Consider the following 26,652-nt stretch of genomic DNA (forward strand, 5'->3'; position numbering starts at 1 on the left):
ATAATAATAATAATAACAACAATAACAACAACAACAACAACAACAACAACAACAACAACAACAACAACAACAACAACTTTTATTTGTATCCTGCCCTCCCCGTCCGAAACCGGGCTCAGGGAGGCTAACACCAAATATGTAACACTGGTATAAAATCAAGCAATAACGAAATTACCTCCTGAAAACAAGCCAGGATCAAATTCAAATCCAATTAGATGGCTTTCCGCAGGATTAGGGTTGGGAACAGTAAACGCTCATCAGGCCCAACTCTTATATGGGCCTGTGAGAACACTGGGAGGCCTCTTTCATACTAGTCCTTACACAAAAAGAGAAGGGCAGTCAGGTTGAACCAAAGGCCCGGCGGAACAACTCCATCTTACAGGCCCTGCAGAAAGATGTCAGATCCCACAGGGTCCTGATCTCTTTTTTTTTTATATATATAAATTTTTTATTGGTTTTACAGAATTTTTTAAAGACAAACAAACACCTAAAAAGACATACAAACACGTATAATTTCATAACATTTTTTCATAAACCTCTTTTCCGGGACTCCCCCATATCCCCCCTTTCTGCATCCCAATGTCCATAATTTTTTAGCAACTTCTAAATATTCCTTTCCAACCTCTGTCGTCTTAATCTTTTCTATAATCTGGTCTTATATCACTGTATCCCTTTTTTCCTGAAAACCTCAACATTCTAGCATTCATCAAGTTTATAATAGTCCTTAAGATAGCTTTTAAATTTTCTCCATTCTTCTTCCGCCGTCTCTTTTCCCTGATCACGGATTCTGCCTGTCATCTCAGCCAATGTCATATAGTCCATCACCTTCATCTGCCATTCTTCCAGAGTGGGTAGATCTTGTGTCTTCCAATACTTTGCGATGAGTATTCTTGCTGCTGTTGTAGCATACATAAAGAAAGTTCTATCCCTCTTTGACACCAATTGGCCGACAATGCCCAAGAGAAAGGCCTCTGGTTTTTTAGGGAAAGTACATTTAAGTACCTTTTTCATTTCATTATAAATCATTTCCCAGAAGGCCTTAATCTTCGGGCATGTCCACCAAAGGTGATAGAAGGTACCTTCAGTCTCTTTACATTTCCAACACTTATTATCAGGCAAATGATAAATTTTTGCCAGCTTGACTGGGGTCATGTACCACCTGTAAACCATTTTCATAATGTTTTCCTTTAAGGATATGAGTTTCTTCACTGCTTTAGCTTCCACTGGAGACACCCATCTGGGGGTTTTGTTTTCCAACAGATCTTTATATCTTATCCAAACATTAAACAATGCTTTTCTGACAATATGATTTTTAAAGGCCCTATGCAGCTTAATTTTATCATACCATAGATATGCGTGCCAACCAAATGCATTATTAAAACCTTCCAAATCCAAAATGTCTGTGTTCTCGAGGAGCATCCACTCTTTCAGCCAGCAAAACGCTGCTGCCTCATAGTACAATTTTAAGTCCGGCAGGGCAAAACCCCCTCTTTCTTTAGCATCTGTCAATATTTTAAATTTGATTCTGGGCTTTTTGCCCTGCCAGACAAATTTCGAGATATCTTTCTGCCACCTCTTAAAACATTCCATCTTGTCAAGAATCTGCAAGGTTTGAAACAAGAATAACATTCTAGGCAATACATTCATCTTAATCACTGCAATTCGGCCTAACATTGACAATTTCAAATTTGACCATATTTCTAGATCTTTTTTAATTTCTGACCAACATTTTTCATAGTTATCCTTATACAAATTCAAATTTTTAGATGTCAAATAAACCCCTAGGTATTTCACCTTCTTGACCACCGTCAACCCTGTCTCCTCTTGGAATTTCTCCTTCTCCATATCTGTTAAATTTTTTCCTAAAACTTTAGTTTTTTGTTTATTCAACTTAAATCCGGCTACCTGGCCAAACTGATGGATTATTTCTAGCACCTTTTTCGTACTAGTGTTTGGCTCTTGCAAAGTCAATACTAGGTCATCTGCAAATGCTCTTAACTTGTAATGTTTAGCTCCGACCTGTACACCTTTGACCTGCTGGTCATTTCTAATCATATTCAGCAACACCTCCAGAACCAAAATAAAAAGCAATGGGGAAATTGGGCACCCCTGTCATGTTCCTTTTTCTATCTTAAGTTCCTCAGTTATTACATTATTTACAATCAACTTAGCTTTTTGTTCAGAATATATTGCACCCATACCATTCTCAAAACCTTGGCCTACCCCCATCCCATGAAGATTCTTTGTCATAAAACTCCAAGAAATATTGTCAAAGGCTTTCTCCGCGTCCACAAAAATCAATACTGCTTTAGTATTTATATTCACCTCTAACTTTTCCAAAATGTCTATTATATTCCTTACATTGTCTGCTAGGTGTCTTTTTGGGAGAAAGCCTGCTTGGTTCTTATGAATCTTTTCCATCAACACTTTTTTAAATCTTTTTGCCAAAATGTCTGCAAAAATTTTGTAATCCACATTAAGTAGTGATATTGGGCGGTAGTTCTTCAATTGAGTCTTTTCAGTCTCTGTCTTTGGTATGAGTGAAATATACGCTTCTTTCCACGATTCAGGTGCCTTTTTTCCCTCTAGAATCTCATTACAGACTTCTTTTAATGGTTGAATCAACCACTCCTTCAAAGATTTGTAGTATCTGGAAGTCAGTCCATCTGGTCCTGGAGATTTGCCCAGTTGCATATTCTGAATGGCAGCCTCTATCTCTTGTTCTGTTATTCTCTGATTCAGATCCATCTTACTTTGATGAGAGATTTTTTGTAATCCATATTTGTCAAGGAATTTATCTATATCTTCTTCATTTTGCGGTCCTTGAGTCCCTTTTTTAAAGTAGCTCAAAAAGCAATTTCTAATTTCATTAGGTTTAGATATGTTCTTTCCATCCACTTCTAGGCTTGTAACTGTATTTAGTTTCTGCCTTTTCTTCAATTGCCATGCCAGGAGTTTGCCACATTTATCTGCCGATTCAAATGTCTTTTGTTTCATTTGCTTTATCTTCCATTCAATCTCTTGGTTCATCAATTCCATATATTGTGCTTGATATAACTTAATCTCTCTTAAAATCTCCTGGGACTTTGGTTTTACTCTTAATTTTTTCTCTCCTTCCTTTATCTTTTCCAAAATCTTTTCCTTTTTCTCATTCTGTTTCTTCCTCTTTATTGAGTTTTGTTGAATCAAAAAACCTCGCATCACAGCTTTGCTTGCGTCCCAGATCACTCTTTTTTCCACATCGGCCCTTAAATTTATTTCAAAATAGTCCTTTAAAGTTTTTTGGGCCTTCATGAGGATCTCCTTATCTCGAAAGAGGGTGTCATTCATTCTCCATCTAAATTGACCAGTTGTTGTAAGTTTCATTTCCATCTTCACAGCGTTATGGTCGGAGCAAGTTTTTGGGCAGATTTCTACCTTCTTAATCTTTGGAGCCATCCCACTAGTAATCCAGATTTGGTCGATTCTGGTCCAGGTCGTCATTGCTTGGGAGAAAAAGGTTCCCTCTCTCTCAAGAGGGTTCCTTGTTCTCCATATGTCTATTAAGTCCATATTTTCCGTCATTTCAAAAAAAGTCTTAGGAAGTCTCCCTTCCTTGGTAACTGTCAGTCTTTGTGCCTTGTCCATGTTAGTGGAGACCACACCGTTCATGTCTCCCATAATTATCATATTATAATCCAGATAGTCCGTCAAAGTTTCATGAAGTTTCTTGAAGAATTCAGCTTTACCTTCATTTGGTGCATAAATTCCAACTATCAAAAATTTTTCTCCTTGTACTTGTATCTCAACTGCCAAATATCTCCCTTGTTCATCTTTAAACATCATTTTTGGAGCCCATTTCTCTTTTACATAGATCACAACTCCTCTTTTTTTGACTTTGTCTGATGAGATAAATTCTTGTCCTAGTCTTTTGTTTATAAGTAATCTCCTGTGAGCTCTGGTTATATGGGTTTCTTGTAGGCATATCAAATCCAGTTGTTCTCTGTTCAGAATATGAAAAACTTGTCGTCTCCTCAAAGGCATATTGAGCCCATTACAATTCCAACTAAGGAATTGCAGAGCCATCTTGTTATTTTTCTGACACTCCTCCAACAGCTCCAAGTTGTTGCTCTTCCTCTGATGGTGGTGGAATGTGTCCAAACGAAAGATTCAAAATGTCTATTGCTCTCCTCTGTTCTGCAATTGGGTCCACAGTTCCCTTCTGTAGGTCCTCTCGGTTTCTTTCCAAAAATTTCTCTTTGTCTTGTATAGTCTTTATTTTCACCTTCTTCCCCTTGTAATCGAAAGACAATCCCTGTGGAAATTCCCACCTAAAGAGGATGGTATTCTTCTTTAACAAAAAAACCAGATCCTTATAGAAGGTTCTCAGATCCAAGATATATTTTGGGATGTCTTTAAAAATCTGTACAGCTGAATTTCCAATTTGCAAGGCCTTTCCAAAATGTAGTCTTAATATTTTGTCTCTTTCTTCCTTGGATCTAAGGGTAATCAAACAATCCCTCGGGGTCTTTCTGTTCTGTTTTTTACCCAGTCTAAACGCTGTTGTGATTTTAAATTCGTCTTCCTCCAAATCTTCCCAGCAGTCAGCAAACTCTTGTGTTAAAAACTCCATGAGATTGTCACCTTCGTTCTCTGGAATTAATCTCAATTTCAAATTTCTCTCTTTTCTCTGTAATTCCCACAAAGCCAGAGTTGCGTCATGCTCGTGCACCTTTTTGGCAATCGGTTCTAAGTTCTCTTGAGTCTCTCCAGCAATAGCTCTAGCTTCTTCCGCAATTTTACGTGTTGCAGAATTTTCCTGGACCAATTTGTTTATAGATTCTGTGTTCAGATCTAATCTTGCTGATAACTCTGTTAATTTTTGTGTATTTTCTGAGCTCTGCTTTGTTAGAGTCTCCAGGGATTGGTTTATCTTAAGTAAAGCTTGTGTCACAGCATCCATGGAGACAGCTGTCACTTTTTCTTGTCCTGTTATTCCTGTAGGTCCTGTAGGGGTTGCGCCTGTAATCGAGCCTCTCTTCTTTTGTTGCTGTTGCTGTTGCTGGTGCTGTTGTTGTTGTCTAGTCTTAGCTCTTGTGGCTATCTCTTCTAGTGGACCACTCATGTCCCAAGGTCGTTTCCCACGGGAACCGTTTCCGGATGGAAAATTCCACTGTCTTGAGCTATATCGGCCTTTACTTTACCCTCTAGGGGGAGCAAATCAAAATGTCCAGATACAGAGACAAAGAAAATGTCCAAATACAAAAAGAAAGAAAGAAAGTTTAAAACAAGTATATCAGGAGGCTTGTAAATATAAATTGCAGCAGTTTTCCAGTAGATACTGTCTCAGCCTACTCTGGTATACTGTAGCAAAAGAATCCAGGAACTTTGTATCACAATGTAACCTTCACAGGGAAAAGTCAGTTCAGTGCCCTATTGTCTTATTTAGCAGTCCGTTTCAGGTTATTGAGGCAGCAGAAATTTTTTTCTTTTAAATAGATCATGCAGTTACTAATGTCTCTTTTGCCTCCCCTCTGCCCTGCTAGCTAGAGGGGAGATCTAAAGTCCAAATGTCAGATTTAATTAATCAAAGGCAATGTCTCTTGCGGATGCAGCTTTAAAGTTTCGTTGCTTTCACTTTCATGCAGTCGGGGGAAGGCAGACTTCCTTAATTTTCACCTCCCCGTTTTCAGCCAAATTTCCAGACTTTAGTTTCAAATAGACGTTCAGTCTTACTCACGGGTTTTTTCAGTCCGAAATTTACAGGAAGGAATCGGCGCTCTCCGCTAATAGCGACGCGGCTTCACCCTGCGGGCTGGGTAGCGATTCTCAGCACCGCGCTCCCCCGATGTCGTTCCGGAGCCTTTAAAAAGGCTCTTTCTGCGGTAAAGGGGGGGCGCTCCTGGTGCCCACCGAATCTCCTCGTTCACAGGCTTCCGCGCCTGTGATTTTAGGGGTCCCCCGCTTGCCGTAGCGGGTCAGACCCGAACTCGCAGAGCAGTCCTCCTCCGGAGCTCGGAAAGAGGACCGCCATTAGCGCTGGCGCCGACCGGAAGTCACCCAGGGTCCTGATCTCTTGTGGCAGAGAGTTCCACCAGGCCGGGGCCAAGGCTGAAAAGGCCCTGGCCCTGGTCGAGGCCAGCCTAATCTCCCTGAAGCCCAGGACCTCTAACATTTTTTTATTTGCAGACTGTTAGATCCTCCGTGGAGAGGCGGTCCTAGGCTGTATTCATTCGTTTGGCCCAACGTGGGGCTCGTACCCATGACCCCAAGATTCAGAGTCTCAGCGCTCTGCCGCCTGAGCTACTCACACAGCTGCCCTCTTGTGCACCTCACCTCAAATTTGTCCGAATTGTGCATGCCTGGGATTGACTGCATGAGATGGGAGGTGGGGTGGTTCCCAAAGTCAGAGCTCAGGTAGCCAACGCGGAGCCGGCCCTCACTGCCTTTCAGGTCCTTGGGGTGCTCGTAAGGCGGCTTGTGGAGCACGTTGATCTAGCAAGGGGATTCAAGAAAGCCGGGTTACGGAAATGACATGGGGGTGGGGGACATGAGGCCACATCTTTGAAGTTGTTCCAATGTTACAAATATACATACCTTTGACTTGACAGCCCAAGAAAGACATGCAGAAAATCTATGCTTTAACCGACTCTCCTCATTCCGCCATTTGAACGAATTTGGGCTCCACCTCCCTCCATGAGCCAAGAAGCAGGAAGTCATGTAGGCAGCAGGAACAGGGCATCCCGCCAGAATTCCCCAAGCCTGAGAGCACATACACGGCACCCCACCGAGGGAGGGACCAAGGGGGCAACCATAGACATCTGCCAAGGCAGTTTAGCAAGGCAGGTGTTCTGAATGCCCATCTCCAGACAAGTCCAGTGGGAAAGGACGTGTCAAGAGTTTTATTGTTCTTTCAGTGATGGAGATTTAAGGGGTCTGATAAAGGGACCTCATAGTGAATGCATAACCCTTGTATACCCCTCCTCATTTGTGATGTGCTAGTGATGTAGTGATGATGTATCAACGATGCTGCTTGAAGTGTATTCTGGGGGGAAGAAGGAAGTTATAAAAGTTGACATTGCCCCATGCTCGGGGTTCTTACTCCTGGGCAGACCTGTGGTGCAACAGTAAGAATCATGGTCTACTGACCACTGTTTTGCTCCAAATTACCGGGCTGGGACTTCCTCCTTTTACTGACAGCATGGACCCATGGGGGACAAGTGCCCCGGTGAGCTAGGCTGTCAAGGAGTCACTCACCCTGGAATTTTTTCGCTTAACAGCCATTGGCGCCAATACAGAGCAGGCTTCCTAAACCTTGGCCCTCCAGCTGTTTTCAAACTACAGTGCCCATCATCCCTGACCACTAGACCTGCTAGCTAGGGACCATGGAGCTGTAGGCCAAAAGCATCAGGAGGGCCAAGGTTGAGGAAGCCTGATAGAGAGCTCTACCTCTCTTTCAAATCAGAGCCGGCAAAGGCGGTGGAGTTCCTGCGCGGGTGCCTCGAGGCGGTTGGAGGGTGGATGGCAGCTAACTGGTTGAGGTTGAATCCTGACAAGACTGAAGTTCTGTGGTGTGTGGGTGGGTGGGGGGGACTCCCTGGTCCTGAACGGGGCAACTGTGCCCCTGAAGGACCAGCTGCACAGTCTGGGGGTCATTTTGGACCCATGGAGGCACAGGTCTGTTCTGTGTCCAGGGCAGCTCTATCTGGGATGCAGGATAAGACCCTCCCTGCCCACGGACTCTCTTGCCAGAGTGGCGCATGCTCTTGTTATCTCCAGCTTGGACGACTGCAATGCGCTCTATGTGGGGCTACCTTACTGCAATTAATCCAGAATGTGGTAGCCAGACTGGGGGCCGTGAACAGCCGCAGAGACCACATAACACCAGTCTTGAAAGACCTGCATTGACTCCCAGTACGTTTCCGGGCACAATTCAAACTGTTGGTGCTGACCTTGAAAGCCCTAAACAGCCCAGCAGATGAAACTTTCCTCTGGTTGTCAATATTAAGAGGATGCCAGCAAGATCAAGCCTTTCTGTAAAATAAAGGATTTAAATCCAGTCTGACTGAGACCACATACCACCGGTCCCAAGAGATCTGCTTTGGCTCCCAGTACGTTTCCAAGCACAATTCATAGTGTCGGTGCTGACCTTGAAAGCCCTCAATGGCCTCGGCCCAGTAGACCTGAAGGAGCATCTCCACCCCGGACACCGGGGTCCCTCTCCCGAGGGCCTTCTGGCGCTTCCCTCCCTGCAAGAAGCCAAGTTACAGGGAAGCAGGCAGAGGGCCTTCTCGTGGTGACGGCCGCCCTGTGGAACGCCCTTCCATCAGATGTCAAAGAAATAAGCAATTATCTCACTTTTAAAAGACATCTGAAGGCAGCCCTGTTTAGGGAAGTTTTTAAATATTTAATGCTGTCTTGTGTTTTTAATATTTGGTTGGCAGCCACCCAGAGTGGCTGAGGATACCCAGACAGATGGGCAGGGTAGAAATAATAAATTATTATATATTATTATATATCCAAAGCCAACATGAAAGCATTCAAACTCTGACGGAACGGAGCGGCGCACACCTCTTCACAGCATAGACCCACCTTGTCCAGGCAAAGGTTCCCATGTCTCTCGGCAATAGCCTTTCGGAAGCCGTGAGACAGTGGATACAGCATGCTGTGATGGGGGTGCACCGAAGGGAGCCGGTTCTTCTCCAGCTGGTCAGCCACAATACTGACAAGCTTCTTCATTCTCTCGTCGTAATCGGTCCAATCACAGACGATCTGAAAGGGGGCAAAGAAAACCAGGGTTCTAGATTCAGGTAGGTAGCCGTATTGGTCTGATGAAGTCAAAATATATATAAAAATTGTCCAGTAGTGCCTTAGAGACCAACAAAGTTTGTTCTTGGTATAAGCCAGGCACCCCAAGCCTTCGGCCCTCCAGATGTTTTAGACTACAATTCCCATCATCCCCGACCACTGGTCCTGTTAGCTAGGGATCATGGGAGTTGTAGGCCAAAACATCGGGGGGGGGGGCGCAGGTTGGGGATGCCTGATATAAGCTTTTGTGTGTATGCACACTTCTTCAGATACACTGAAGCGGAAGTCCCCAGACCCTGATATACAGAGGGAGAAGTCCCCAGACCCTGCTATATAAGAGTAAGGAGAAGCCCCCAGACCCTGATATATAGTGGGAGGGTGAGTTGGGGTTTTTCTCCGAAGGGTAGTATGTGATAGGAATTTTATGGTTTTAGATATATAGTAATGTTCATAACTGCACATACATAGATCAGTACAAGAAGGCCGACCTGGAACCATTTTGATTCCTAAACTGACGAAATCCTTTCTCTGCAAGGTTAAAAATGGAAAAGCCTCCCCATTGTCTCTTCCTTTAATCTGTGTTTGAATAAGGTGTGAGCCTGTGACCTGGCCCAGGAAATAAGTATTTTAGCATTACAAAGGAATGGCCAGGCTCCCCAGAAAATCCAATCAAGTAACCTGCTAGACAGGAGATAAACAAGGAGAAGAGAAAAACAACATTTAAATTTCTGTGATGTAGGTGGGATGTATCTGAGGGGTGGTCTTAGGTTACACCCCTTCTGTGATGTATGCATAATGTTTCTGGGGGTGGTCCTGATCTAGAGAAGGGGAATTTCAAAAGTCTTTATAAGGCCTCGCAGGCCATTGTTCTGGGTCCTCTTCCTCTCCTGCGTGTGAGGGGGGTACCCTGTTGCAACAGATCAATAAAGATCAAGCTTACTAGCTGCTTTGCTTCTCAATATTCTCTGGTTGGCCTCTGTTATTTTCTCCTACCAATAGGGAACCTATGTAAGGACTCTATATGGGCTCTTGGATACCCCATAAGGGAAAAGGGCATATTTTTATTTACAACAGATGGCGACCACGCACGAAGGGACTTTTGGTTACCCGGATTCTGGAAACGAGGAAGGACTGGTTATCCAGCGTGCACCAGGCAGTTTGCCAGGAGGAATAACCAGTCTTCCATCGGTCCCAGGGTCTGGCAATAACTGGAGTTTCAGCGGGGCTAACCAGAGGAAGCAAATCTTGATCAGGCCGGCCTTAAAAAAACCAGTCAAGAGATCCCGGGATCACCAGGACAGCGCTTGCGAAGTGAGTATGAGTAGGAAAAATGGGTAGTGGGGTGGGATTCTGCAAACCACAGCAAACCTATACTTCTCAAATCCTTACTTCTTTCCTCACTTTAACTCTTGAAAAATTGCCTTCTCCTCCTTTCTGTCCCCTCGATCTCAACACCAGCCTTAGCCCTTCGGAGTATGCCCAGGCAAGGGTTGTGTGTGACTTCTTTCACTTAATTCTTTATGCCGACCTATTTCTTCGGAGTTTTGCCCAGAAAGGTCGTGCAATTTCTTCTGCACTGAAAACTATAATTCCCAAGACTATAACTCCCAGCGCAGCCGCACCTCTGCCATGGCGATCTTTGTTAGAAATGACCTGTGAACAGAGAACGCAAGGGCGCTGAATTCCTTTCCATCTTTCATATTCCAGAGTCTCAATCTGGCATTGCAAGTGTGCAAGCGTTCAGTAGGGACTCTGAGTTAGATTGTAAAAGGCAGGGAGGTTGCTGTGAGTTGTAGAATAGAGATTTGTCCAGGTATCCCCAGGTTTTTTCCCTTGGATCCCCAAGTTTTCCCCTCGGAGATTTGTCCAGGTATCCCCAAGTTTTCCCTTGGATCCCCAAGTTTTCCCCTCGGAGATTTGTCCAGGTTTCCCCAAGTTTTCCCCTCGGATCCCCAGGTTTTCCCCTCGGAGATTTGTCCAGGTATCCCCAGGTTTTTTCCCTTGGATCCCCAAGTTTTCCCCTCGGAGATTTGTCCAGGTATCCCCAAGTTTTCCCCTCGGATCCCCAGGTTTTTCCCCTCGGAGATTTGTCCAGGTATCCCCAGGTTTTTTCCCTTGGATCCCCAAGTTTTCCCCTCGGAGATTTGTCCAGGTTTCCCCAAGTTTTCCCCTCGGATCCCCAGGTTTTCCCCCTCGGAGATTTGTCCAGGTATCCCCAGGTTTTTCCCATCGGAGATTTGTCCAGGTATCCCCAAGTTTTTTTGTCCAGGTTTCCCCTTTTCCGGACCCTTCGGAGTTTTGCCCAGGTCCAAAACCCTTTTAATTGAAAATGGGTGCACCTCAGTCAAAAGAAAAATAGTCCCCAGACCCCTGGCGTGAAAGAAGCCCAGTTGGTGCTTACTTCCCGCCTGGACTCTGACAGTCCCCTTCAATTTGTGTTTAAGAAACGTTTTTCCTGTGTTTAAATTGTACTTAGGTAACATCCAGCAGCTGCTTATCTTAAATGTGCCATCTAAAATAAGAATGCAAGCTTGCTCCAAATTCTAAATCTAAGGAAGCCATGTTGAACCTTATCAGTCTTAAAAACAAGACAAAATGGAGAATGGAGTGTGCAAATGTTTATTTGAGAGAGGCTCTAAAAGAGTTTTCCTCCCAAGTGGTAAAATCCTGTATACGTGCTACTTGTGTTCTGAAAGGAGGATTACCCCACCTCCTTTCTCTAGTTTCAGTGGGGAGGGTGATTTTAAGTCTAATGGTAAATGTTGTGTTGTAACTTTTGAGTTTGTGAGTACATCTGTGTTCCAGTCTAAGTTAACCTAATGTTTCTAGTTAACCTAATGTTTCTGCTGCAAAAGCCTAGTTGAGCCAACTGCTCTCTCAAGCTAAAATGCAGTGTATGTATTTCATTAAGCATATGCCTATGAAAGTATGGTGTTCCTTCTAAGAAAAATATCTGAGTCCAGTTTTAACTTTGATCTGGTTGGACAGAAGAGTTATTGTAAGGCTCCTGATATCAGTCTCAATAAGATGTCCTGGCCTTTTTTCTTAGAAAATGCCCCCCCCCCCTTGTTTCATTCTCTCTTTCAGGTTTTTTCCTTCTCCTTCTTATTCTGTGCCAGGTGTTGTAAATAAAAATATGCCCTTTTCCCTTATGGGGTATCCAAGAGCCCATATAGAGTCCTTACATAGGTTCCCTATTGGTAGGAGAAAATAACAGAGGCCAACCAGAGAATATTGAGAAGCAAAGCAGCTAGTAAGCTTGATCTTTATTGATCTGTTGCAACAGGGTACTCCCCTCACACGCAGGAGAGGAAGAGGACCCAGAACAATGGCCTGCGAGGCCTTATAAAGACTTTTGAAATTCCCCTTCTCTAGATCAGGACCACCCCCAGAAACATTATGCATACATCACAGAAGGGGTGTAACCTAAGACCACCCCTCAGATACATCCCACCTACATCACAGAAATTTAAATGTTGTTTTTCTCTTCTCCTTGTTTATCTCCTGTCTAGCAGGTTACTTGATTGGATTTTCTGGGGAGCCTGGCCATTCCTTTGTAATGCTAAAATACTTATTTCCTGGGCCAGGTCACAGGCTCACACCTTATTCAAACACAGATTAAAGGAAGAGACAATGGGGAGGCTTTTCCATTTTTAACCTTGCAGAGAAAGGATTTGGTCAGTTTAGGAATCAAAATGGTTCCTGTGCTGATCTATGTATGTGCAGTTATGAACATTACTATATATCTAAAACCATAAAATTCCTATCACAATATTCCCCCCTTTGGGGCTAGAATTTTTCTTAAAAATTATTGCCCCACAAATAATAACATCGTATGTTGTAAATGGATGTGTTTGTATAAATATATCATAAAAATAACACATGTTGCGTTTTGCTACTAAATTACTTGTGGCATTCTAACACTTTGGGAGAGACCATTTACTCAATAGTGTTCTATGCTTTACACCTAGCAGGAAGGTAAGGTCCACTAATGACTGAAAAGTGCAGTTTGCTTCCCCCCCGCCATTTTTGTGTTCTCAGGTGTCAAGGTAGCTCTTCTGAGGTCTCACACTGACATAGTGCTACAGCAACACATCCTGTCTGTTGAATCCCCTCAGGGCTTTCATTTAACCATGTCGCCTGGCATTCACCATAGCTGGCACAGGTTTGGGCATCTCGTGAGGGAGAGGTCTTCGCCTTGGCCTTTAGCTATGGGATTTTATTATAGGCTGTGGTCTCGCACTCGCACAATGGGAAGTTGCTCACTTGCACTTAAAGGACCAAAAAGCTAATTGCAGCCTGGATACACTTGCCCAATTCAAACTGAGTCCAATTTGAATTTATCTTGCCCCATGGTTCTCAACTCTTCAAACCAATCTGTTAAAGAAAACCATTCTTAAAAAGGGCACTTTGTCCAAATAAGTCAATTTAACTCTATAAGGGATCATTCCTGCTAAACTAAAGCATATCCACCTTCATGTACCTGGTGTTTTATGGATCCAGAAGTTTGTCCTTGGCAAAACGAGGTTTAACACATATTAAAATGGATAGGGAAAGATTGGCATAGTGTCAGGTGGGACAATGAAATGTGGTTATCTAAACATTGGACTACACAATAGTGTGAGCTATTAGAAAGTATAAAATGCATGAGAATTCTCCATTGGTGTGTAAGCAATAAGACATTAAACACAAAAACAGTTACACACAATATTCCCCCCTTTGTGGAAATTACACTGTCAGACACATTTCAACATTCTTACATAATAACACATAATACAAAAAAAAACTAATTAAATATCTGTTACATATCTTGACACAATTGTGATCTTTTACGTATGTATCTTTTGAATCCTGGAGCAGAGGCTTGAGGTTCAAGTGAAAAAATGTCCTTGCAATTCAACTCCTCCCCCCTTTGTCAGCCCCCCCCCGTCAGTCTATAGCCTTTGAAAGAGATAACTGTGGGCACTTTGAAAACTCTGGTGTTGCAGGTCTTGTGAGTTGAGGGGTTGTTGCTGCTTTTCATCATTGCACATCTGTAGAAGTGATATCCTGTAAGGGGGCAGGGTTTTGGGGAGACTTAAACACACAGTTAGACAAGGATGGGGGAAAAGGCAAAAGGGATGTCCTTGAGTTTTCCGTGGGAAGCTGCAGATAATAACAATCTTAGTGGATTAAACATTTTATTCATTATCACATTTCCATATAATTACTGTTATTATCTGCTAAGTTTGTTTGCTTTCTTTCACTTAATAAAAAATTACTCCACATGTAGAGAAAGAGAACTGTAAAAAATACAAGAAAGGTTAAAAAATAAAAAGAAAGCAAAAAATTAGATTACCAGTTAGATGAAAATGGACTTGACACAAAGACATCAGATTCAGAAAATAACTATTATTAAATAGTACAAAGATATTATCAAAACCACACATATTACTACTGGACTGAAAAAAAAAATGGGAAACCAATGGGGAAAACTTAAAATTCACCATGTGCTATCCAATAAAAGAACTTCATGAGACTGACTTTCAACATGTGATGAACATGTCCCCAAAGTAAAACACACACACACACAAATGACCTATGAGGAACCAAAAATAAATAAATGCTAAGACACACAATTAATAAGCAACCTGAAGTAACCTGAAGTAATCTGTTTTGGCATTCTAACATCACAAATGAAAATAAAAGTGTTTCTTGATGTGACATCAGCTGTAATGTTAATAGCGGAATATTGGGAAATGAGTTAATGCCAATAAAAATGAATGGCAATTTAAAGTTGTGCAGGTACCTTGCACTAGCCAAAATGACAGAATTAGTAAGAAATGCTCAAACAATGTTTGGTTGTGCTTCGATTAACTTCATAGACATCATGGAGAAACTGATTAAATAAATGAAAACAGATTATTTGCAACTTAAAGTGTCAAAGGCACAAAGAGATGGAAGTTACTAATACAGCAGGGATTCAGACTTGTTTCACAGAACAGAAAGAAAGTTGCTGTTTGGCTTTAAGGGAAGAAAGACAAAAAGAAAAACAAATGCAATTACTTTTTATAGAGTATTTAAATCACTGTTTGCATCCCCTCATTATCATTTGTGCTGTGGGAGAAAAGAAAGGACACTCTGTTGAAAGGGAAAATTATTTCATGTGAGAGGTCTGTCAGGAAATGCTGTTCCTAAAATGCATAGGCATATACACACCTGTTGAAAGGGAAAATTATTTCATGTGAGAGGTCTGTCAGGAAATGCTGTTCCTAAAATGCATAGGCATACACACACACACACACACACACACACACACACACACTGTTATAAAATCTACTCAAGAGAGGAACTCACAGTGGGAGTGCTTTGATATTACCTGTGAAAAGAATTTGACATGTCCAGTACTTAACTCTTTTGTATTAAGTAGCCCCTGGAGCAAAACACATTAAGGGTGATTTCCCTCAATGGCTATTTGGAAAGGTTTCTCCCTGCAGCACACTGCTCTCCAAACCTTCTCTCTCCCCCCTCCAATCTCTCTCTCTCTCTCTCTCTCTCTTTTTTTTTTAAGCTGATCTAGCCTCTGTGCATGTGCAGAGTTCATGCCTCAGCAAACCTTTTATACCATTGAAAATGTTGCATCTTTTGGCTCAATTAGAATAAGGAAGGGAAAGGTAAGGAGTAGATTTTAAAAATATGGTTAGATTTTAAAACAAAAAAGAGAAACTCAGCAATTCAAGTATTCACCATTCAGCCCAAGCAAAGGAGTGCTTCCTTTATGTACAGGAAAGGGCTAATATCCCTCTGGCCATTCGCGGAACAATCAACCGCTCTCTTATTTATGAGTAAAAATGGCCAGAGAGTTAGAATTCATAGGATTATTTTATTTTATTTTTTTAACATTCTCAGTCATGGTCAAGGCTAATTCTACTTAACTATATGAATTTTTATGTGCTTAAACTTTGAGTAGACTTTTAAGTCTGATTTTTGTAAATAATAGACAAAATGATAAACACTAATCACTTAAATGCCTGATATCACCAGTTCTGCTTCAAACATCACGAGCAAATCTGGGCTGAATTTCAACACATCAGTTACAAATTGGGAAAGTTGAAAGGGACCTGGGGTCATCTAGTCCAACCCTAAAATACAGGGTTCATAGCAAGATTTGTACTACCAGAAACACACACATTCACCTCTCACCTTTAAAAACAAAGAGCAAATCTGGGCTGGATTTCAACTCATCAGCCACAAATTGGGAAAGTTGAAAGGGACCTGGGGTCATCTAGTCCAACCCTAAAATACAGGGTTCATAGCAAGATTTGTACTACCAGAGAGACACACACATACTTATGTACACAGACACAACTGGGGAAGAGACCACAAGCCATGCGCCTATCATGTACTATGGAAGAGGAAAATAAAAGTACCCAACCCTTTTAGCAGATCTTGAAGCTAGTTTGAGTGAGTGTTTACTTCCTTAGACTAAAGAGTGAAAGTTCCTAGATAAATTATCTTTAAAGACTGAAGTGAACATTTTTCCTAAGATAGGGAGAGGATCTCTTATAAAGCATAGTTAAAACAACCATAGATTTGATTTAAAAGGAATACAAAAGTGACAATTTTTCCTGAACTTGCAGAGGAATAGTAAGCCTAATCTATGCCCCCCCCCCTTTGCAGTTTCCTTTAAAGGAAGCTTACTCGGGAGTAAATTTACCTGGCACAGAATAAGAAGGAGAAGGGGGGAAAAAAACAAAAAAAACCTGAAAGAGACAGAATGAAACAGGGGGGGGGCATTTTCTAAGAAAAGAGGCCAGGACGTCTTATAGAGACTGATACCAGGAGCCTTACAATAACTCTTCTGTCCAACCAGATCAAAGTTAAAACTGGACTCAGATTTTCTTAGAAGGAACACCATACTTTCATAGGCATATGCTTAATGAAATACATACACTGCATTTTAGCTTGAGAGAGCAGTTGGCTCAACTAGGCTTTTGCAGCAGAAACATTAGGTTAACTTAGACTGGAACACAGGTGTACTCACAAACTCAAAAGTTACAACACAACATCATTTACCATTAGACTTAAAATCACCCTCCCCACTGAAACTAGAGAAAGGGGGTGGGGTAATCCTCCTTTCAGAACACAAGTAGCACGTATACAGGATTTTACCACTTGGGAGAAAAACTCTCTTTTAGAGCCTCTTTAACAAACATTTGCACACTTCATTCTCAATTTTTGTCTTGTTTAAAGACTGATAAGGTTCAACATGGCTTCCTTAGATTTAGAATTTGGAGCAAGCTTGCATTCTTATTTTAGATGGCACATTTAAGATAAGCAGCTGCTGGATGTTGCCTAAGTACAATTTAAACACAGGAAAAACGTTTCTTAAACACAAATTGAAGGGGACTGTCAGAGTCCAGGCGGGAAGTAAGCACCAACTGGGCTTCTTTCACGCCAGGGGTCTGGGGACTTTTTTTCTTTTGACTGAGGTGCACCCATTTTCAATTAAAAGGGGTTTGGACCTGGGCAAAACTCCGAAGGGTCCGGAAAAGGGGAAACCTGGTCAAAACTCCGAGGGGGAAAAACCTGGGGATACCTGGACAAATCTCCGAGGGGAAAATCCTGGGGATACCTGGACAAATCTCCGAGGGGAAAAACCTGGGGATACCTGGACAAATCTCCGAGGGGGAAAACCTGGGGATACCTGGACAAATCTCCGAGGGGAAAAACCTGGGGATACCTGGACAAATCTCCGAGGGGAAAACCTGGGGATACCTGACTTAATCTCTATTCTACAACCCACAGCAACCTCCCTGCCTTTTACAATCTAACTCAGAGTCCCTACTGAACGCTTGCACACTTGCAATGCCAGATTGAGACTCTGGAATATGAAAGATGGAAAGGAATTCAGCGCCCTTGCGTTCTCTGTTCACAGGTCATTTCTAACAAAGATCGCCATGGCAGAGGTGCGGCTGCGCTGGGAGTTATAGTCTTGGGAATTATAGTTTTCAGTGCAGAAGAAATTGCACGACCTTTCTGGGCAAAACTCCGAAGGAATAGGTCGGCATAAAGAATTAAGTGAAAGAAGTCACACACAACCCTTGCCTGGGCATACTCTGAAGGGCTAAGGCTGGTGTTGAGATCGAGGGGACAGAAAGGAGGAGAAGGCAATTTTTCAAGAGTTAAAGTGAGGAAAGAAGTAAGGATTTGAGAAGTATAGGTTTGCTGTGGTTTGCAGAATCCCACCCCACTACCCATTTTTCCTACTCATACTCACTTCGCAAGCGCTGTCCTGGTGATCCCGGGATCTCTTGACTGGTTTTTTTAAGGCCGGCCTGATCAAGATTTGCTTCCTCTGGTTAGCCCCGCTGAAACTCCAGTTATTGCCAGACCCTGGGACCGATGGAAGACTGGTTATTCCTCCTGGCAAACTGCCTGGTGCGCGCTGGATAACCAGTCCTTCCTCGCTTCCAGAATCTGGGTAACCAAAAGTCCCTTCGTGCGTGGTCGCCATCTGTTGTAAATAAAAATATGCCCTTTTCCCTTATGGGGTATCCAAGAGCCCATATAGAGTCCTTACATAGGTTCCCTATTGGTAGGAGAAAATAACAGAGGCCAACCAGAGAATATTGAGAAGCAAAGCAGCTAGTAAGCTTGATCTTTATTGATCTGTTGCAACAGGGTACTCCCCTCACACGCAGGAGAGGAAGAGGACCCAGAACAATGGCCTGCGAGGCCTTATAAAGACTTTTGAAATTCCCCTTCTCTAGATCAGGACCACCCCCAGAAACATTATGCATACATCACAGAAGGGGTGTAACCTAAGACCACCCCTCAGATACATCCCACCTACATCACAGAAATTTAAATGTTGTTTTTCTCTTCTCCTTGTTTATCTCCTGTCTAGCAGGTTACTTGATTGGATTTTCTGGGGAGCCTGGCCATTCCTTTGTAATGCTAAAATACTTATTTCCTGGGCCAGGTCACAGGCTCACACCTTAGAATCATAGAATCATAGAATCATAGAGTTGGAAGAGACCACAAGGGCCATCGAGTCCAACCCCCTGCCAAGCAGGAAACACCATCAGAGCACTCCTGACATATGGTTGTCAAGCCTCTGCTTAAAGACCTCCAAAGTAGGAGACTCCACCACACTCCTTGGCAGCAAATTCCACTGTCGAACAGCTCTTACTGTCAGGAAGTTCTTCCGAATGTTTAGGTGGAATCTTCTTTCTTGTAGTTTGGATCCATTGCTCCGTGTCCGCTTCTCTGGAGCAGCAGAAAACAACCTTTCTCCCTCCTCTATGTGACATCCTTTTATATATTTGAACATGGCTATCATATCACCCCTTAACCTCCTCTTCTCCAGGCTAAACATGCCCAGCTCCCTTAGCCGTTCCTCATAAGGCATCGTTTCCAGGCCTTTGACCATTTTGGTTGCCCTCTTCTGGACACGTTCCAGTTTGTCAGTGTCCTTCTTGAATTGTGGTGCCCAGAACTGGACACAGTACTCCAGGTGTGGTCTGACCAGAGCAGAATACAGTGGCACTATTACTTCCCTTGATCTAGATGCTATACTCCTATTGATGCAGCCCAGAATTGCATTGGCTTTTTTAGCTGCCGCGTCACACTGTTGGCTCATGTCAAGTTTGTGGTCAACCAAGACTCCTAGATCCTTTTCACATGTACTGCTCTCAAGCCAGGTGTCACCCATCTTGTATTTGTGCCTCTCATTTTTTTTGCCCAAGTGCAATACTTTACATTTCTCCCTGTTAAAATTCATTTTGTTTGTTTTGGCCCAGTTTTCTAATCTGTCAAGGTCGTTTTGAAGTGTGATCCTGTCCTCTGGGGTGTTAGCCACCCCTCCCAGTTTGGTGTCATCTGCAAATTTGATCAGGATGCCCTTGAGTCCATCATCCAAGTCGTTGATAAAGATGTTAAATAAGACCGGGCCCAAGACAGAACCCTGTGGCACCCCACTAGTCACTCTTCTTATTCAAACACAGATTAAAGGAAGAGACAATGGGGAGGCTTTTCCATTTTTAACCTTGCAGAGAAAGGATTTGGTCAGTTTAGGAATCAAAATGGTTCCTGTGCTGATCTATGTATGTGCAGTTATGAACATTACTATATATCTAAAACCATAAAATTCCTATCACACAGGTAAATTTACTCCCGAGTAAGCTTCCTTTAAAGGAAACTGCAAAGGGGGGGGGGGCATAGATTAGGCTTACTATTCCTCTGCAAGTTCAGGAAAAATTGTCACTTTTGTATTCCTTTTAAATCAAATCTATGGTTGTTTTAACTATGCTTTATAAGAGATCCTCTCCCTATCTTAGGAAAAATGTTCACTTCAGTCTTTAAAGATAATTTATCTAGGAACTTTCACTCTTTAGTCTAAGGAAGTAAACACTCACTCAAACTAGCTTCAAGATCTGCTAAAAGGGTTGGGTACTTTTATTTTCCTCTTCCATAGTACATGATAGGCGCATGGCTTGTGGTCTCTTCCCCAGTTGTGTCTGTGTACATAAGTATGTGTGTGTCTCTCTGGTAGTACAAATCTTGCTATGAACCCTGTATTTTAGGGTTGGACTAGATGACCCCAGGTCCCTTTCAACTTTCCCAATTTGTGGCTGATGAGTTGAAATCCAGCCCAGATTTGCTCTTTGTTTTTAAAGGTGAGAGGTGAATGTGTGTGTTTCTGGTAGTACAAATCTTGCTATGAACCCTGTATTTTAGGGTTGGACTAGATGACCCCAGGTCCCTTTCAACTTTCCCAATTTGTAACTGATGTGTTGAAATTCAGCCCAGATTTGCTCGTGATGTTTGAAGCAGAACTGGTGATATCAGGCATTTAAGTGATTAGTGTTTATCATTTTGTCTATTATTTACAAAAATCAGACTTAAAAGTCTACTCAAAGTTTAAGCACATAAAAATTCATATAGTTAAGTAGAATTAGCCTTGACCATGACTGAGAATGTTAAAAAAATAAAATAAAATAATCCTATGAATTCTAACTCTCTGGCCATTTTTACTCATAAATAAGAGAGCGGTTGATTGTTCCGCGAATGGCCAGAGGGATATTAGCCCTTTCCTGTACATAAAGGAAGCACTCCTTTGCTTGGGCTGAATGGTGAATACTTGAATTGCTGAGTTTCTCTTTTTTGTTTTAAAATCTAACCATATTTTTAAAATCTACTCCTTACCTTTCCCTTCCTTATTCTAATTGAGCCAAAAGATGCAACATTTTCAATGGTATAAAAGGTTTGCTGAGGCATGAACTCTGCACATGCACAGAGGCTAGATCAGCTTAAAAAAAAAGAGAGAGAGAGAGAGAGAGAGAGAGAGAGAGATTGGGGGGGGGGAGAGAGAAGGTTTGGAGAGCAGTGTGCTGCAGGGAGAAACCTTTCCAAATAGCCATTGAGGGAAATCACCCTTAATGTGTTTTGCTCCAGGGGCTACTTAATACAAAATAGTTAAGTACTGGACATGTCAAATTCTTTTCACAGGTAATATCAAAGCACTCCCACTGTGAGTTCCTCTCTTGAGTAGATTTTATAACAGTGTGTGTGTGTGTGTGTGTGTGTGTGTGTGTGTGTGTGTGTGTGTGTATGCCTATGCATTTTAGGAACAGCATTTCCTGACAGACCTCTCACATGAAATAATTTTCCCTTTCAACAGGTGTGTATATGCCTATGCATTTTAGGAACAGCATTTCCTGACAGACCTCTCACATGAAATAATTTTCCCTTTCAACAGAGTGTCCTTTCTTTTCTCCCACAGCACAAATGATAATGAGGGGATGCAAACAGTGATTTAAATACTCTATAAAAAGTAATTGCATTTGTTTTTCTTTTTGTCTTTCTTCCCTTAAAGCCAAACAGCAACTTTCTTTCTGTTCTGTGAAACAAGTCTGAATCCCTGCTGTATTAGTAACTTCCATCTCTTTGTGCCTTTGACACTTTAAGTTACAAATAATCTGTTTTCATTTATTTAATCAGTTTCTCCATGATGTCTATGAAGTTAATCGAAGCACAACCAAACATTGTTTGAGCATTTCTTACTAATTCTGTCATTTTGGCTAGTGCAAGGTACCTGCACAACTTTAAATTGCCATTCATTTTTATTGGTATTAACTCATTTCCCAATATTCCGCTATTAACATTACAGCTGATGTCACATCAAGAAACACTTTTATTTTCATTTGTGATGTTAGAATGCCAAAACAGATTACTTCAGGTTACTTCAGGTTGCTTATTAATTGTGTGTCTTAGCATTTATTTATTTTTGGTTCCTCATAGGTCATTTGTGTGTGTGTGTTTTACTTTGGGGACATGTTCATCACATGTTGAAAGTCAGTTTCATGAAGTCCTTTTATTGGATAGCACATGGTGAATTTTAAGTTTTCCCCATTGTTTTCCCTTTTTCCCCCAGTCCAGTAGTAATCTGTGTGGTTTTGATAATATCTTTGTACTATTTAATAATAGTTATTTTCTGAATCTGATGTCTTTGTGTCAAGTCCATTTTCATCTAACTGGTAATCTAATTTTTTGCTTTCTTTTTATTTTTTAACCTTTGTATTTTTTACAGTTCTCTTTCTATACATGTGGAGTAATTTTTATTTTATAATATGAAAAGAACAACAACAACAAAAATTAAGTGAAGGAAAGCAAACAAACTTAGCAGATAATAACAGTAATTATGTGGAAATGTGATAATAATATTGAAATAAATAAAATGCTTAATGTGCTAAGATTTTTATTTATCTGCAGCTTCCCACGGAAAACTCAAGGACATCCCTTTTGCCTTTTCCCCCTTCCTTGTCTAACTGTGTTTAAGTCTCCCCAAAACCCTGCCCCCTTACAGGATATCACTTCTACAGATGTGCAATGATGAAAAGCAGCAACAACCCCTCAACTCACAAGACCTGCAACACCAGAGTTTTCAAAGTGCCCACAGTTATCTCTTTCAAAGGCTATAGACTGAGGGGGGAGTGGGGCTGACAAAGGGGGGAGGGGTTGAACTGACAAAGGGGGGAGGAGTTGAATTGCAAGGACATTTTTTCACTTGAACCTCAAGCCTCTGCTCCAGGATTCAAAAGATACATACGTAAAAGATCACAATTGTGTCAAGATATGCAACAGATATTGAATTATTTTGTTTTGTATTATGTCTTATTATGTAAGAATGTTGAAATGTGTCTGACAGTGTAATTTCCACAAAGGGGGGAATATTGTGTGTAACTGTTTTTATGTTTAATGTCTTATTGCTTACACACCAATGGAGAATTCTCATGCATTTTATACTTTCTAATAGCTCACACTATTGTGTAGTCCAATGTTTAGATATCCACAATTCGTTGTCCCACCTGGCACTATGCCAACCTTCCCTACCCATTTTAAAAAATGTGCTAAACCAAGGAGAAGCTTCTAAGAAACATGAGGGTGGATATGCTTTGGTTTAGCAGGAATGATTTCTTATAGACTTAAATTGACTTATTTGGACAACTGCCCTTGTTAAGAATGGTTTTCTTTAACAGATTGGTTTGAAGAGTTGAGAACCATGGGGCAAGATAAATTCAAATTGGACTCAGTTTGAATTGGGCAAGTGTATCCAGGCTGCAATTAGCTTTTGGTCCTTTAAGTGCAAGTGAGCAACTTCCCATTGTGCGAGTGCGAGACCACAGCCTATAATAAAATCCCATAGCTAAAGGCCAAGGCGAAGACCTCTCCCTCACGAGATGCCCAAAACCTGTGCCAGCTATGGTGAATGCCAGGCGACATGGTTAAATGAAAGCCCTGAGGGGATTCAACAGAAGGGATGTGTTGCTGTAGCACTATGTCAGTGTGAGACCACAGAAGAGCTACCTTGACACCTGAGAACACAAAAATGGCGGGGGGGGGAAGCAAACTGCACTTTTCAGTCATTAGTGGCCCTTACCTTCCTGCTAGGTGTAAAGCATAGAACACTATTGAGTAAATGGTCTCTCCCAAGGTGTTAAAATGCCACAAGTAATTTAGTAGCAAAACGCAACATGTGTTATTTTTATGATATATTTATACAAACACATCCATTTACAACATCCGATGTTATTATTTGTGGGGCAAAAATTTTTAAGAAAAATTCTAGCCCCAAAGGGGGGAATATTGTGATAGGAATTTTATGGTTTTAGATATATAGTAATGTTCATAACTGCACATACATAGATCAGTACAAGAAGGCCGACCTGGAACCATTTTGATTCCTAAACTGACCAAATCCTTTCTCTGCAAGGTTAAAAATGGAAAAGCCTCCCCATTGTCTCTTCCTTTAATCTGTGTTTGAATAAGGTGTGAGCCTGTGACCTGGCCCAGGAAATAAGTATTTTAGCATTACAAAGGAATGGCCAGGCTCCCCAGAAAATCCAATCAAGTAACCTGCTAGACAGGAGATAAACAAGGAGAAGAGAAAAACAACATTTAAATTTCTGTGATGTAGGTGGGATGTATCTGAGGGGTGGTCTTAGGTTACACCCCTTCTGTGATGTATGCATAATGTTTCTGGGGGTGGTCCTGATCTAGAGAAGGGGAATTTCAAAAGTCTTTATAAGGCCTCGCAGGCCATTGTTCTGGGTCCTCTTCCTCTCCTGCGTGTGAGGGGGGTACCCTGTTGCAACAGATCAATAAAGATCAAGCTTACTAGCTGCTTTGCTTCTCAATATTCTCTGGTTGGCCTCTGTTATTTTCTCCTACCAATAGGGAACCTATGTAAGGACTCTATATGGGCTCTTGGATACCCCATAAGGGAAAAGGGCATATTTTTATTTACAACAAGTAGGAGTCAATGGGTATGGTCCACCTGCTGGCAACTGTGAATGACTGAAAAAACAAGGGATGGTACGCAGATGACCTGAAATAGTTTTAGGATATGTAATGAGACACAGTCGTCCACAGGTTGACCATACCGATTGAGTCCTACTACCGTTCAGAGAAATACCCCGCCCCACCCTCCCTCTAAATATCAGGGTGTGGGGACTTCCGCTTCAGTGTATCTGAATAAGTCTGCCTGCACATGAAAGCTTAGACACAGAACAAACTGAGTTGGTCTCTAAAGTGACATTGGACAATTCCTGAATTAGGTGACGCTTTTACCATTACCGTGGTACCTTGGGACTCAAACGCCTCGGTTCCCAAATGCCGGAAACCCTGGGAGTGTTGGCCCTTAAAACTCTGCCTCACCTGCAAACAGTGCGCCAGGTTGCAGTAAGCGTCAGGAAAATCCGGCTTCAGTTTCAAGGCGGTGCAATACGAAGCAATTGCCTCTGGGATGTTTCCGGAATCCTAGAAAGGGAGGGATATTTCAGCAATTGCCACTAGCTTTTTTTCTCAACCATCAAAACCAAAGATGAAGAACAGACAGAAGGCACGATGATCCACACCTGGTAGACTTATAAAGTAACATTCAACAATCATTGGAATAGAACAGGGGTCGGCAAACTTTTTCAGCAGGGGGCCGTCCACTGTCCCTTAGACCTTGTGGGGGCCAGACTAGATTTTGGGGAGGGGGAAAAAGGAACGCATTCCTATGTCCCACAAATAACCCAGAGGTGCATTTTAAATAAAAGGACACATTATACTCGTGTCAAAACATGCCGACTCCCGGCTAGATTGAGAAGGCCATGGGGCCGTAGTTTGCCTCCCCATGCTATAGAATAATATTGAGTATCAGCATGTAAAAATTCAATAGAAACCTACTCTTAACAATTACAATAAATTGTAATTAATCGTACAATAAATGAATATTACAATGAATGATTATTGTAATTGATCATAGAATAAATGTTACAATAAATGGTTATAAAACAATGGCAAGTCACAGTGTCTACAATAGCCGCAGCGAGAATCTTAACAGACAAAGGATGGAAAGGAGAATCCCATCCCTACTAAGTTGGCGTAGCTAGCAAAAAGGCTAAAATACGCAGAATTAGCAAGATTATAATACAGGCAGAATTACGAGAGGTTTTGGAAGAAACATTTCATAGAGAACAGGACACTTGCAGAGTACAGTGGTACCTCTGGATGTGAATGGGATCCGTTCCGGAGCCCCGTTCGCATCCCGAAGCGAATGCAACCCGCATCTGCACGTCGCAATTCGCCGCTTCTGCGCATGACATCATTTTGAGGGTCTGTGCATGCGGCGAAACCCGCAAGTAACGTGCTCCGTTACTTCTGGGTCACTGCGGAGCGCAACCCAAAAATATTCATCCTGAAGCATATTTAACCCGAGATAGGACTGTATTGTCTAAATTTACAGGGGTGCCCAAATTTTCCCAAAGAGGGCCAGATTTGACATGAGGGCGGGGCAAATTTGTTGAGCTGTTTTAGGATTTAACCCCAAGGTTGTTGAGCTCTTTTTAGGATTGAAGTTGTTGAGCATTTGGGGGGGGGGGTTGCCCCAGTAAGTAAACCAGGTTACGCTCCCCGGCCACACGCTGGACATGTGTGGTCTAAAAAAAAATGTTGGGAAAATTTAAATTCTTTGGCAGGTGTGGATTGACAAAGGACAGCAGGAAATATGACAAAACCAATGCATTTTGAGATCTAGGAGAGACGAGCAAAAGGGCGCCATCGGAAATGTGACGTAGGGGTGATTGGAAGTCACAATGAGATTTTTGGGTGTGGAACTCCACCATACTTTCCGTCTATATAAGCCACCCTCTATTTGGGGGGGGGGGCTCAAATTTAAGAAAATGAGCCATTCACCCACCCAATCACCCGTATAAGACCTCCCCCCCATTTTTATTTCAAAGTAAAAATAGCAATTTTTTCATTTTCCTTTTAAAAAAATTATTTACAAACAAACACATAGACACAAAACAAAATTCGTATTACCCTACCACCCAA

General features: G+C 42.0%; 1 protein-coding gene across 1 annotated transcript in view; it reads right to left on the bottom strand.

The window, feature by feature from the left end:
* Nucleotides 1-6,271: 6,271 nt before the first annotated feature.
* LOC308578199 (uncharacterized protein) overlaps nt 6,272-26,652 on the bottom strand; it is a gene marked incomplete at its 5' end in the record, with an annotated part of 44,587 nt that continues 24,206 nt past the window's right edge. Inside the window, 3 exons of the mRNA XM_081178456.1 lie at nt 6,272-6,474; nt 8,572-8,751; nt 24,988-25,089. Coding sequence (XP_081034582.1) covers nt 6,283-6,474; nt 8,572-8,751; nt 24,988-25,089 — 474 coding nt within the window. The remainder of the gene's footprint in view (nt 6,475-8,571; nt 8,752-24,987; nt 25,090-26,652) is intronic.

The sequence above is a fragment of the Podarcis bocagei genome (assembly GCF_964188305.1).
Source record: "Podarcis bocagei genome assembly, chromosome: W".
Lineage (NCBI taxonomy): Eukaryota > Metazoa > Chordata > Lepidosauria > Squamata > Lacertidae > Podarcis > Podarcis bocagei.